This window comes from Sceloporus occidentalis, unplaced genomic scaffold, assembly GCF_023333645.1.
Source record: "Sceloporus occidentalis isolate IW3139 unplaced genomic scaffold, rSceOcc1.0.p SCAF_7, whole genome shotgun sequence".
NCBI classification, from domain to species: Eukaryota; Metazoa; Chordata; class Lepidosauria; order Squamata; family Phrynosomatidae; genus Sceloporus; species Sceloporus occidentalis.
Genome location: NW_028316987.1, coordinates 14,844,949 through 14,858,277, shown reverse-complemented (window position 1 = coordinate 14,858,277; position 13,329 = coordinate 14,844,949). Strand labels below are relative to the sequence as shown.

General features: G+C 41.1%; 1 protein-coding gene across 2 annotated transcripts in view; it reads right to left on the bottom strand.

The window, feature by feature from the left end:
* The window catches only part of LOC149309244 (1-phosphatidylinositol 4,5-bisphosphate phosphodiesterase delta-3-like), a 63,963-nt gene that overhangs the window by 27,713 nt on the left and 22,921 nt on the right, over window positions 1–13,329 (bottom strand). For both annotated transcript variants that reach the window (XM_089532034.1, XM_089532035.1), the window contains exon 2: window positions 4,704–4,865. In XM_089532034.1, coding sequence (XP_089388160.1) covers window positions 4,704–4,865 — 162 coding nt within the window. The remainder of the gene's footprint in view (window positions 1–4,703; window positions 4,866–13,329) is intronic.

The following is a 13,329-nucleotide window of genomic DNA, read 5'->3' as shown; positions in this document are numbered from 1 at the left end:
GGAAGTGCTATGGTTTGTTTGATCATCTGCAATTTGTGGTTTAAACCAGTTGGGGTCTAGGCTTCTTAGCCAGTCCACAAGCCTTCAGCTATTGATCTGTGGAGATTTTCCAGGATAGAAGGAAATGGTTGTAGCTAGTGGAAATAAATATGGTTCCTGACACATTAGAGAAAAACAATGCTAGTACCCAGCATTAGACAACCAGAGAAGAACTGGTTTAAACAACAAGCCATAGTTTATCTTGTGTGAATATGCTCAGAACTCTTAAAAGGAATGGGTACAACAGGTAGACGGAAGTATACCAGGATTATTAGTCCCATATTAATGTTGACTGATGAAAACTAGTGCTTTGAACTACCCATTAACATGCATCCGTTTGGATGACTTGGAACATTTCACAACGCAATGAAAGAACTAGAAAAGATCCTAAAATGCAAAGATATACAACTCAGCACAAAAGTTAGAATCATACAAGCCATTGTATTCCCTATTACCATGTACGGATGTGACAGCTGGACAGATAGGAAGAAAATAAATTCATCTGAGATGTGGTGCTGGAGAAGAGTGCTGAGGATTTCACAGACAGCCAAAAAGACAAACAAATGGGTCCTAGAGCAGATCAAGTTAGAAATCTCCCTTGAAGCCAAGATGACAAAACTTAGGCTGTTGTATTTTGGACACATCATGAGAAGACAGGACTCATTAGAAAAAACAATAATGCTGGGAACAGTCCTTCTGTTAGGGCAGACAAGCCATCAGCTGTGTAATCTGCAAGTTTCCTCAAATCCAATAGAAGGGTCACAAAAAGTACTTAGATCATACAAAGAAGGATTTTGAATAGCAATCTTAATGTCGTAAGCACTGCAATTGGTGGCCTTTTGACTTCACTTCTGGTGATTCCACCCTCTGCACCACCAACTCCAGTGGGCATCAACCACCACTGCTAAGTAATCTTATGACTTCTGCCCACAATCATGCATAGGGCACACTGTTCAGTGCACTAGATAGCTCCCACAACTTAGCTGCAGTTTCATGCTTGTAACTTTTTTTTGTCTACTGTGTTGGGCTTGTTTACAAGTTTCATTTAAACTTTCATTCTTTTTCCCCCTTTGAAACATGTGCACTTTCTTCCACCTGCATGTTAGTTTATGTATGCACCTTCAAGTCATTTCATGAAACCCTAGTTTTATGGGATTTTTTTCAGAAAGAAATATTCATTGCCATTGCTTTCTTAAGAAACGTAGCCTACAGTACCCAGTATTCTTCAGCAATCCTCCATCCAAGTACTCACCAGGCCTGACCCTGCTTAGCTTTCAAGATCATACAAGATCTTGTGTAGGGTACAACTCCCCCAAGCAGTCTCAAATACTATTTGATGGCAGCACTGTTGCCTTTCTACCCTACTCAGCCTCCTTACTTTAAAGTCACAGCCACTTGTAGTTCAGAGCAGCATACATGGCTCTCCTTCCTCCATCCACTCTCACCACCCTTACCTGAGTTAGGTTAGGCTGAGAAAAAACAACTAGCCCAGCATTACCAATTTGCTTTCATGGCATAATGGTATACAACAACATTACAGATTAATATCACTGGGGTGTACTCCCATTACCCGTGCATGTGTGTGCACACTTACAAAAATGTATGCACAAGCCCTTAAGAGCTAGTAGTTAAACAACATTTTAAAATTCTTGTTTGTGTGCAAATTCCCCTAGAATCACACAGTTCCAAGGCTAGCTGGTTTGCTTTCAAATTCCTTTCCAGCAAACTGGGTCCTAACCTTACCAACTGTAAAAATAAAAGATATCCAAGGAGAACAAATAAACACACATTTCTCACTGTACTACACCCTGTCTTGGGTGGAAATAAACCACATGGGGTTGAAAGTTTCTACTAGGGTTAAAGAAATACATGTATTTCCTGTTTCAGAATATATCGACAGACAAAGGGGTGTGGAGAGCTACCACAGCAATTAACAGACCAAGTTATGAACAAGGAAGTCCTCAGTTCAAATCTTGCCTCAGCCATCAGTTTAACCAAACTGGCTTTAGTCATGCCATTCTTTCTTAGCCTGAGCCTTACAGCAGCCAAAGGGAGATAATAATATTAATCTGTTTTGAACTAGTGTTGTAACAATTATTGAGCAGTTTGTTGGGGGGAGGGGACCTTCACTGATGTGGCACCTTCAAAATGTTTTGGACTACATTTCTCTAACCATTGCCAGGCTGTCTGAACCAGATGGAATCTGAAGACCAAAATATCTGCAGGATATCAGATGGGGTTGGCTGTGCTACATTGAAAAGTTGTTGTCTTTCAGGCTCCCTCCACTCCTCATCTTACCTATAAAAGCGAAGGGTGCTAGTTTTGATGAGCATCAGGATATAAATTACATGGTGGGCTGCTGGAACTCCACCTATCTTGCACCTCTAACTTTACCCCATCTAAACTGGTGCAACTTTCTCCTACTGCTGCATGCCTTTTCAGGGAAAAGTCTCCTTCAGTGATTTCCAATTTAAATGATTATTTTTATCCATTAGAGATTAAAGAACAGGTGCACACTTCTGAGGTTGCGGAGAACAGAGAATCCTAATCTGGTGTGGACTGTTTCTCCAGTATGATCAGGCCAGGTTTTTTATCTCGTCATTTTGTTTTCCAAATATATATTTTACTTTGCACAAAAGTGAAAGAAATTTACAGATGGTTGGGGCCCTACAAAATTTTAAAACTAGTCCCATCACCTGGCAGTGCATGTCTGGGCGAAATTAAAAATGCAAGTTTTTACCTAAAAAGTTTGGGATCGGCGTATTTGTAGGACTACCTTTTCCCACAGGAAAGGTTCATCTCTGAAGTTCACCTCTTAACCTTCAGACGCCTTGTTGTTGCTGTTAACACCTGTCAAGTCAACTTTAGCTTATGGCAACCCTATGAGTGAGAGACCTGCAAGTTATCCTATCATTAACAGCCCTGCTCAGGTCTTGCAAACTCAGGGTCGTGTATTCCTCGATGGAGTTTATCCTCTTTTCTTACTAAGTATCCTTGTCTTTTCTAGAAGTCATGTCTTCTCATGGTATGTGCAAAGTATGCAAATCTCAGTTTAGTCATCTTGGCTTCTTGGGACAGTTCAGGCTTGATTTGCTCTAGCACCCGTTTATTTGTCTTTTTGGCAGTCTCTCCTCCACTTCCACGAATATCAGACCCATCTATATTCCTCTATTAAGTGCAAAAGGAATACTGTGGGCCCAACCTATCCATTAACATGTCTCCTTACTTTGAATATTGTGACATTGTTAAGCTGTTGTAACCAACGTGGTCCTGCTTATGAGTATTCTTTTCCCATTTTTCTTTAAATCTTGCTGTTAATTTTATTTCATTTTGTTTTTTGTCTCCTATGTTGGAATCCAAAGTCTACAACTGAGGTGCACAATATTCTCATATTGCAGGAGCGGAGATATCACAACTATATTTCTTTGGTTCAGGACAGTATGAATGCTATCATGTGTAACTTGTATGGGAACTTGTAGATTAAAACACATATGAGATTTATGGGATTGTTCCTTCCTGTATTTCAAGCCTTTACATCCTGTCCTGTTTCCACTGGAAGGAATTAATCTTTTGTGAAATGCTGGGCATTCAAATTCCATTATTTCATATCTAAATGCAGACTTTCTATCTGACTGAAATTAATTGGTTACATTAAACTTTTGTGGTGAACAAATGTGCACACAACAAAGCCTTGAAGGAAATGACCTAATTCAAGTTTTCTATCTAATCAATCCCAGGACTGACAAAATAGTTTATGCTGTACTCAACTTAAAGGGTCAGAATACTATGAATGACAAAGCAACTAGGCTACCAATCATATTCACAGTTCTTCCACCTTGATGTATTAGAAACCAACTTCCTAAATAGCTGTTTAGGGTGGAAATTTTAATTATTCACAACCAGAGATGTAAAAAAAAAATCCAAAACACTCACAAATTTTCTTGTCCCTGATGAGAAGAAACATAATCAAGAAATTTATGCACAAATCTTTGCACACAAAAAAAATGTATGAAAGATAGTGTATTTTCTGTAAAATACATTACTTTCTATGCAAAAATGTTGCCTGGGATTTTTACACTGATGTATGAAAAGTTATCTAAAAATACATAAAAACTCTCACAAGTTCACCCAGCTAGAAGAAAACTATGATTTGTTTAGGGATTTGGAAATGAAATTCACCTGCCTGTTCACAACCCCACTCTATGTAATGTTATAATGACATCCCCCTAACGGTCAAAATCTTTAATGAGAGAAGACAGGATGAGATGAAAAAGAAATCCTACCATATTGGGTGGAAAGAAATACTTCTTCCTCATCCCAAATGAGCAATCTCCAGAAGAAACATCTTCAGAGACTACAAATTTATCCAGTTGTCTTACTCTATAATGCTCTCCTCTGTCTAGTTTCATGAGTCATTATCATTTGTCTCAACCAGCATTCTTACCCTTCAAAGCTCTTTAACATGGGATGTCTAAAACAGTGAAGATAGCAGAGGTCTAGGTTACAAAGCAAGCATTAACTATTTTCTAGGTGTTTCAACTGGAAGGCATGCCACTTCTAGTTCTTGCAAAGTGACTCTAGACTTGTGCTGCAAGTCTGGGATTCAATATACTCAACAGTTCCAGAAAGCACTCTCTCTTAAACACACACACTGCAAGACTTACAGACATGTTTGGAGTAAGCCTTTTTAAAGCGGGTCTCAAACCAAACGGTCATCCCATCTTCCTTTAGACGGTACAGCCTTTGCTTCCGCGGTCTGTGCGACTTGACTTTCCAGAAGTATGACCCTTTCAGCATTCCTTTAATATCTTCATCATCTGTCAGGCCTGAAGTGGGGAGAAAACAGGTGGTAGGCATGAAATCAGTGAAGCACTCTGTGAACAGCTTGAATTTAGAAAGCAAAGAGACACTTGGCTTCACCAGTGCTTGATCTGGGCCTGAACTTTATTTTTAAAGACAGTCCTGGAGAATGAGAAATATTAGCAGGGGTAAAAGCACCTCTGAGCATGTGCAAAGGCCTCCATTTAACCACAGTCAAATTATACTATGTGAAGAAATGGTTCAGGACTGCAGCATTCATTCTATGATAACATCTTAGAAAATCCTACTCCTCAAGAAACAAATTATCAGTTCCAAGCCTACACAGTGTCTGACCCTTTGCTAAGGCCAGCTGGGTTAGAGGTAATGACCCTCTGTAAACACAGCCTGCAAAAGTTACTCTTTGGACTAAAAGTCCCATATTTCCATAGCCAGTAGGTCCACTGTAATTCTGGTAGCTGTAGTTTTAAAAAACATTTCCCCCCAAAGATTTGGACAAGGATATAAAAGTGAGAGGAAGACAATGTGAAAGACAAGGTACTGGTCAAGGTCTAGATCAATCAAATAGGGAAAGACCTTTGAAAAATACTTGTGTCAGACTACAATTTCCAGAATCCCTTCCAGAAACCAGTGAAACATCACATACCCCAGTTGTGGGTGTGTAGGAGTGACTCGAGACACACAATTTGCTTAGAGCCAAAGGTTAAGTTGGCCCAGCCAGCCTCTTCTTGATTTCTCAGCTCACTGGTCCAGCTCGGCTCAAGATAAAGAGGCCTGCCTTTCTCTGGTCACTGTAAAGGCAATGCTGTTGCAGTGCACAGCCAAGATCAGAGTGAAACCACCCTCTTCTAGAATGCTACCTGAATGACACAGAGAATGAGGCTGCTGTCCCTGTTTCCTGGATCTATGCATTCAAACACTTTGGCAATTTCAAACCACAAACCTAAGTCTACTGACACCTTGGTGGGCTACTTATGCATAGCTGGTGTTTGGCTTTGTCTAGCAAGTAGAATGGTAGCAAGATGTGTAGTATTGGCCCAAGGCATTTTGCTGTCTGAGGCAGAGCGGTCAATTGCATGCACATGCATAAATCTTCATGTCCAAATCAAGGCACATAAATACAGCAAACCAGCTAAGTTCTTTTCTCACATCAGGCAGAAATTGCCACAAGTACTTATTCCCTCTCTAGCAGTATAAGTACAGCAATGTGTTAAATAGCTAGCAGCTTGCTGTTCTTTCATGACACCTAAAATCTGCTGCCTGAGAACAACCTTGAAAACAGGTAGCTTTCCAGGTGCAGGTGGTCTGCAGTTCCCACAAGTCTTGGGCAGTATGAGCAATGATGATGAACCCTGGGAGCAGTAGTCCAATAATATCAAATAAAAACATGCACATTTGGGGGGGGGGGATCACTCCTCAATAGAGTTTGATACAAAAGTCATTCAAGGGATTAGTAAGGCTATCCCAGAGTATGATAAGAAATAGTGTAGATACTGGAGAACTGGTATAATGTCACTGTGGGAGTTTTTGTTTTGATTCTCCACTAATATATTTGCACTCTGATTTGATTCAACTTTTTTTTCTGGGAGCAAAAAAGAAAGGAAGGAAGGACTTTATCACATCAGCCTGCTGTCCCACCACAACCACACACATTTTAGAATGGAAGCATATCTGTTTGGTATCATTTCTTATCACACTTTTCTCCATGACTGAACTGCAGCAATCCATGGTGGTGTGATCTGTTTTCCACATCGCCTTCCAAGAGGATGGGTGGGAACAAGCGATCATAGATGCCAACTGCCTACTGAAACTGGCTGCTATATGAATGTGCACACAGCAGCTGGCTATGAAAGGCAGTTGGCAGCCACAATCACTCCTTCTCCTTCCTGAAGTGCAGGGCTGATGTGCGCACATTCATGCAGCACTCCGCACAAGCAATTACAGTGACAACCACCTCCCATAACCAGCTGCTGCATGAATGTGCACACAGCAGATAGCTTTGGGAAGCTGTTGGCCATTCCTATCGCTGCTCCAGTCACCTCCCAAAGCATGGGGTTGCTGTGTGCACATTCACACAAGAGCCCCACATAATTGCGGCTGCCCAACTGCCTTCTAAAGCCAGATGCTATGTGAATGTGCACACAGCAGTTGGCTTTGGGAAGTTGTTGGTGGCTGTAATTGCTACAAGAGGGCAGAAGGAGATGGGAAGACAAGCAAAATCATGCCCACTCATACCACTTGACTGGAATGCAGAACTAAAATGGAAGGAACCTATTGCATGAAGGAATAGCGATGAGACTGAGAGCCTATTGATGGGGTTTGCCTGTCAGTGAAAATGTGCACTACAGTAACAAAGGCAACAGCAGGATGGGCATGATGTCATGTAACAAATACCAGCCAAAGATGCTTTAATCCTGTTAAAATTTTGTTGTTTAGCTTTGTGTGAGAAAGACCAAAGGGAGAAGACTTAGGTCAGGGGAGGATGCAAGATATATGGGGAAAACACTGGCAGTTTCTTTTGTAACACATATGACTGGATCACTACAGACAGGTACTCAAATGTACTGCTTGAGAGGACAAAATGAAGAATAAAATCCTCAATTAATCCCAGACTGCTAAACTATAATATCCACACAGGGTCAGGAAGCCAGGAGCTGCATTCAGCACTTAATCCTAAATGACAGGGATTAAACAGACTGCATCAATGGCTGCTGTTTGCAGTGGGTTTAGTGGCTCTCTAGACAAATGTGTTGAGGTTTGCTTTATATTTCTTTCTTAGTAGTTGCCCTTCCCTTCCAAATCCCAACTCAATCCACTCCTTGCATAGTTTAAATGTTTTGCTGGCAGAAAATAAAAGAAAGCTTGCCCTATATTATTATACAGTACATCTACAGCACAGGGAGGGGCTAGCATTTTTCTCCAGAATTCTGCTTCTTAGGTCTTGAAATCAAGAAATGGAGGAAGTTTTCTTTTTCTAAGGTATGTTGCCACAGAAAAAGGCACTCTGCCTAGATACTTAAAAAAATAAACACTCCAAATTTTATTTCCATTTTATGGTGTCCCTCTAGCCATCATGTCTAAACCCAGAAGCAAAAAGGCCATCCCGTCATCCCAACTGCCACTGCTGTGGCCTCAGAGGGAGAGAAAAAGAGGCAGCATCTGCTGGACTTAACCTCCTCCCACCCTGCCATCCCCTTTTCTTTTTGTGCCATGTCTTAATTAAATTGTAAATCTGAGGGCAAGGAACTGTTTTGTTGTTCTTTCATTTATGAAGCACTATATACTGTAGTGTGCTCTCTCTCTCTCTATTTATATATGTGGTATGCCCACATCATATGCGAGTGTGCCATACGCGGCTTTCAGCTTATGCTGAAAGCTGTATGGCAGAAGCGCCAATGGTGCACATGCCACAGGCACGAACCCCATTGTTTTCAATGAGGCTCCACTATACGTGGTATTTCCCTTCAAAATATTCCAAAAAACATAAATTCCAAAAAGCAAACCTTAATTTTGCCATTTTATATAGGGGACACCATTTTACTATATCATTGTATTTAATGGGATTTGAGCTTCCATGTATTTTGGTATCCACGGGGGGTCCTGGAACCAAGCCCAAGCGGATACCAAGGATTCACTCTCTGTGTGTGTGTGTGTGTGTGTGTGTGTGTGTGTGTGTGTCTCAAGCATGCTTGATGGTTTTTTAAGGATAGATAGGTGGGCTTCTAAAGTACTCAGGCCTCCTAATATTCCTTTTGCTTCATGAACAGTGCCACTTTTTGTATGTATGTGTGTATGCACATATGTATGCAAGCTATGTAATGACTGGTACATTTGCAAAACATGTACAGTGCTGATGTTCAATACCTCCCTCGAGGAGCTCCCTCAATGTTGTGTTCTTTCAGAAACTGTGGTTATATTTATCCTGTTGCTTCTCTCTATGGCTTCAGCCATTTTTGGAAACATACTGTAACTTGATTTTCTGGGCAGTGATTGAGTGTCAGTGTTATACAACAGCCTGTCTTAAGAAGAAAAAATAAGACAGTAATCAGTGGTGCTGTCAGTCCAGTAGACACCAGAGGCTGAAGCAGCATATAAATTCCCTACAATTGCCAGTTTCCTGAGAGGGCCCCTCATACATATGCTGAGAGGGCCCGAGTGCACACCCTGCACCAATGAACAATCAGATTGAGCATAGCCTCCAACATTTCACAGATGAAAACTGTGACACATGTGGCCAAGCAACATCAGAGTGTGATCAAGATGGCAAAAGTTATTACAGTATAAATGCTAAGAGAGGCTGCAGCAGTTTGATTTTGGATGATCCTAATGAGAAGGACAAAATTTGTCCTCCTCTTCTCTCCCTCTTACTGAGTTAACGGAGTGCAAACTACTTTTGCATTTTGAACTTAGTTTGCAGCAAGTGAAATAAGTTGAGGACAAAGAGGTAAAGTATGAGGAGGAGAGAGAAATAGGGACATTTGAAACACAACTGAAAAATGAGATGATGGATGATTGATCAGGGCTGTCTCTGCCAAATTGGGACAATTGAAGGGTATGATTGGGTGTTTCTCAGAATATATTATATCTGTTATTTTAGACCAAAATAACAGTTGTGCAAATAAGGAAGCTTATTTGCTTTAAGGCCTGGAATTTGTGGATTGTATTTATACATATAAAAGGCAGCACAGGAGAGAGAGTGTTTTTTGCATTGCTAAAGGACAGAGGATGTTCCTTCGGAGGTGCCCTGTGGCCATCTGTCCTGGAGAGGCAAGAGAGGGTGAATTGACTTTTTTCCTACTCCCTTCACCCTGCATTTCAAGCAAGCAGCCGCCCTAGAAACAACTCCTGAAAATGATCACTGTCATGTACAGAAATACCAACAGCAGTGCAAGATCTCTCGCTGTGTACAAATTATGGTGCTCCTTGACCCTGCTCGTTCCATACACAGAAGCTGACTGAACCATTAATCTTAGTCCAACATTGGAAATGGGACATAATCATCCCCAGCACCAGACAAATTTGCATAGTGAAGATCAGGTCACAGAAAACTCTCTTCTTCCTTTTTAACTTCAGTGCCTCTCCCTGCTCCACAATATTTGACACCTGAGCTGTCTGCCTCACTGTTGATTGGTTCACCCCCTCCACAACATACACATCAGAGATTCAGAAAGAATTGAAGGGGTAACCTGGAGAGAAAAGAGAAATAGGAATGCAATAAATGAAAGAGTCTGTATTCCCTCTGCACACCTTACCACTTCTCATAATGGTGAACATTTCTGCAGTTTAGAGATAGAGTTACAAAATCTACAGGCCTGGACCGAGTCCCATGACATGGATCCTCATCTCCAGCTCTCTGAGTAAGGGGGAAGAATCCCTGGGCAAGAACGCTGCCTTAAAATCTGTGTGTTTACTCATTTGTTGTTGTGTGCCTTCAAATCATTTCCAACTTATGGCAACACTAAGGTGAAGCTATCACAGGGTTTGTCTTGGCAAGATGTATTCAGAGGGGGTTTGCTTTGCCTGAGGCTGGAAGTGTGTGACTTGCCAAAGGACGACCAGTGGGTTTCCATGTCCAAGTCAGGATGTGAACCCTGGTCTGTAATGTTCAAACCACTACACTATACTGGCTCTACATTTTCTACCCTTCATTTGTTACAAATGGTGCCTTTTAGAAATAGCCTATTCTCTGCAATTGTTGTTGATGCTAAAGATGTCCAGCTTGATGACATCAGCAAGGTGTGCTCCTGCGACATCATGCTCATAGTATTACCAGGGCTTGTCCACCTGTGACAGGTTTTGGCCATGAAATCTCAGGGCCCTGGAAGCACAGTGGTTAAATGGTAGTACTGCAGCCACAAGGTGTGAGTTTGATCTGAGGTGCTCCAAGGTGCACTCAACCTTCCATCCTTTCATAGGTCAATAAAATGATTATCTAGCTTGTTGGGGACAATTAGGTTACAGATTGTAAACCGGTTAGAGAGTGCTGAGTTCACTGATAAGCGGTACAGAAATGTATATGCTACTGTTATTGCTTAGAATAGTCCTGACTTGGAATCATGTGGCCCTCCAGATGTTGTCAGACTGCAACTCCCAGAAGCTCCAGTTACCATTGCCAAGTGTAAGGAATGCTGGGGCTAGCAGCTCTCTGCTCTAAGGAATAACAGGGTCTGTTTCCGCATAATCGTAGTTGCTCTCCCTCAGCATTGAAGAAACAGTGACCATATACTAGAAACAAGAGGAATCAAGAAGAAAAGGCTTACAGGAGATGAGCCAATGGCTAATGCCTATATTTCTGTTTCTTGATGCCACAACCCAAATAAAGAAAAGACCAAAATATTGTCAACTATAATACTGATAATAATAAACCCAAGCGCAGCATAGTAGCTGGCACATTTCCTCCAGCTCATTATACCAAACCCTTTTGTGTAACTGTTGTATGCAGAGTTTTCCAACTAAATCAGGAAGGGGGGTGAGTCACTGGAGGCCTAAAACTGAAATTGTTTTCTGCACTCACTCCCTTCTATTTGGTGGTAGAGGGTGGGGAGACAAAATACCTCTCAACCCAGGAGGCCTCTCTCTGGTGTGTGGAAGTTTTATACGTTCCAGGGAAATAAAAAAAAGCAAGCCAAGATGGGAAGGCAGGAGTGGCTCAAACTTTCCAGAGGTCAAGTAAAACCATGGGGTGCTGGAATGCGATGGGGTGGAGGTAAAATGATGGGCAATCATGTTGGTGCAAAAAAAAAAAAATCAACCCAGTTTCCTGTTTACAATTCCTCACAACTCCACATGCACAGAATCACAGTTGTGTAACCATCAAAACCACTGCAACACCCGCAGCGTTATTGTTTCTCCAGCTGCTTTGAAAAAGAACAGCCAATACTCCCCTTTTGCCTCTATTTTCCTTTGTCCATTGGCTAGAGAAATTAGCTGATATTTTAACAAGGAACAACCACATCATCGTTATTGTTTCAAAGAAGAAGAAGAAAAAAGAAAAATTGGCCAGAATCATTATCCAGAGAACTTTGCAATAGTTTTTAGTTTTGGCTCAGTTTGTCTTTTCACTTTCTTCGCTTCCCGTTTATCCATCTGCCCCACGGTCGCCACCATCTGTGTGTTGATCATTTTTGTTTACAGCCAGCTGGGTTTTAAAAGGTCAGAAGGATGTGCTTGAGGAGCTAAGGGGTCGGCCATGGATTTGACAGAAAGGTTTAGTGCTGCTACAGAATTATGTTTCCAACCACCACTTCAACTCTTCCCGTATTTGAGGTTTGAAAAGAGGTATATGATTCATCACATGTTAACTTCACAAGAGTTTCTTAGTAAGACACTACACAAAGTGAATTAGCACTCCACTTCCATAGGAACTATGATTATTTCATCTAAAATTGTGGGTGAAGGATCAATGAGTTTATCAGTATCATATACTTTTTCCTACAGCCCAGCAAGCCATTTTTTATATTTGAGTTATTATCTATTTAGGGATGCAGGGGCTTAGTGGTTAAGATGCCAATCCTGATTATTGGAAGATAGGAAGGTTGGGGTGAGCTCCTGTCACTAATCCAAGCTTCTTCCAACCTAGCTGTTCGAAAGCATGCAAATGCAAGTAGATAAATAGGTACCGCTTTCCAGTGGGCAGGTAATAGTGTTTGGTGCAGTCATGCTGGCCACATGGCCACCAGAGCAGTCCTCAGATCACATTGGCTCTTCAGCTTAGTAATGGAGATGAGCACCACCTCCTACAGTTGGTTACAACTAGACATTCATGTCAGGATATTTAGATACAGTATACAGTATTTAGATCTCCCTTTCCATTTTTCGGCCCTCAAAGATAGTTTACAAAATAATATGCAACAAAAATCTAAATTAACAATATGATAGCCAACACTAAAAACCACAACAGCAGAAAAACCAACAGTAAAACAAATGAATAAACAGGAAATTAGAATTATTTTGACTTGGAACCCAATGGATCACAGAGGTGATACTAAATGGCTATTGTGCAGCTGGTATTCATAAGCATGGTGCCACTAGAGAAAGGTCCCTACTCCATTTCCATTGGCCAGGAGGGATGAAGTACTGTGGGAATTGTAGTTAAAAGGTAATTTTTCAAAGCTCTGACTTAGTTCTAAAGTACCAAAATTGTGTTTTGCAAGAAAATTAATGAGAACCCACAGGCAACAGGAACTTGTTAATGAAGTCATTTTTTCCCCAGTAAGGCTAGCCTATAGCCACACTGAATAAGAAGTGTTTAGAAGCAGATACCAGGTACAGAAAGCTTCTGATTAATAGAAGCAAATATGTAATGCACTAGATTGTGATTCCAGACTAACCATAAAGTCTTATGCATGCGCATTCAAAAGCAAGCCCTGGTAAATTCAATTAAATTTACTCCCATGATAAATCACAATACATGTGTGTATATGACTGTACACTGTCACAGCTTATGTAAAAGCAATGAATGTCACTAATCCA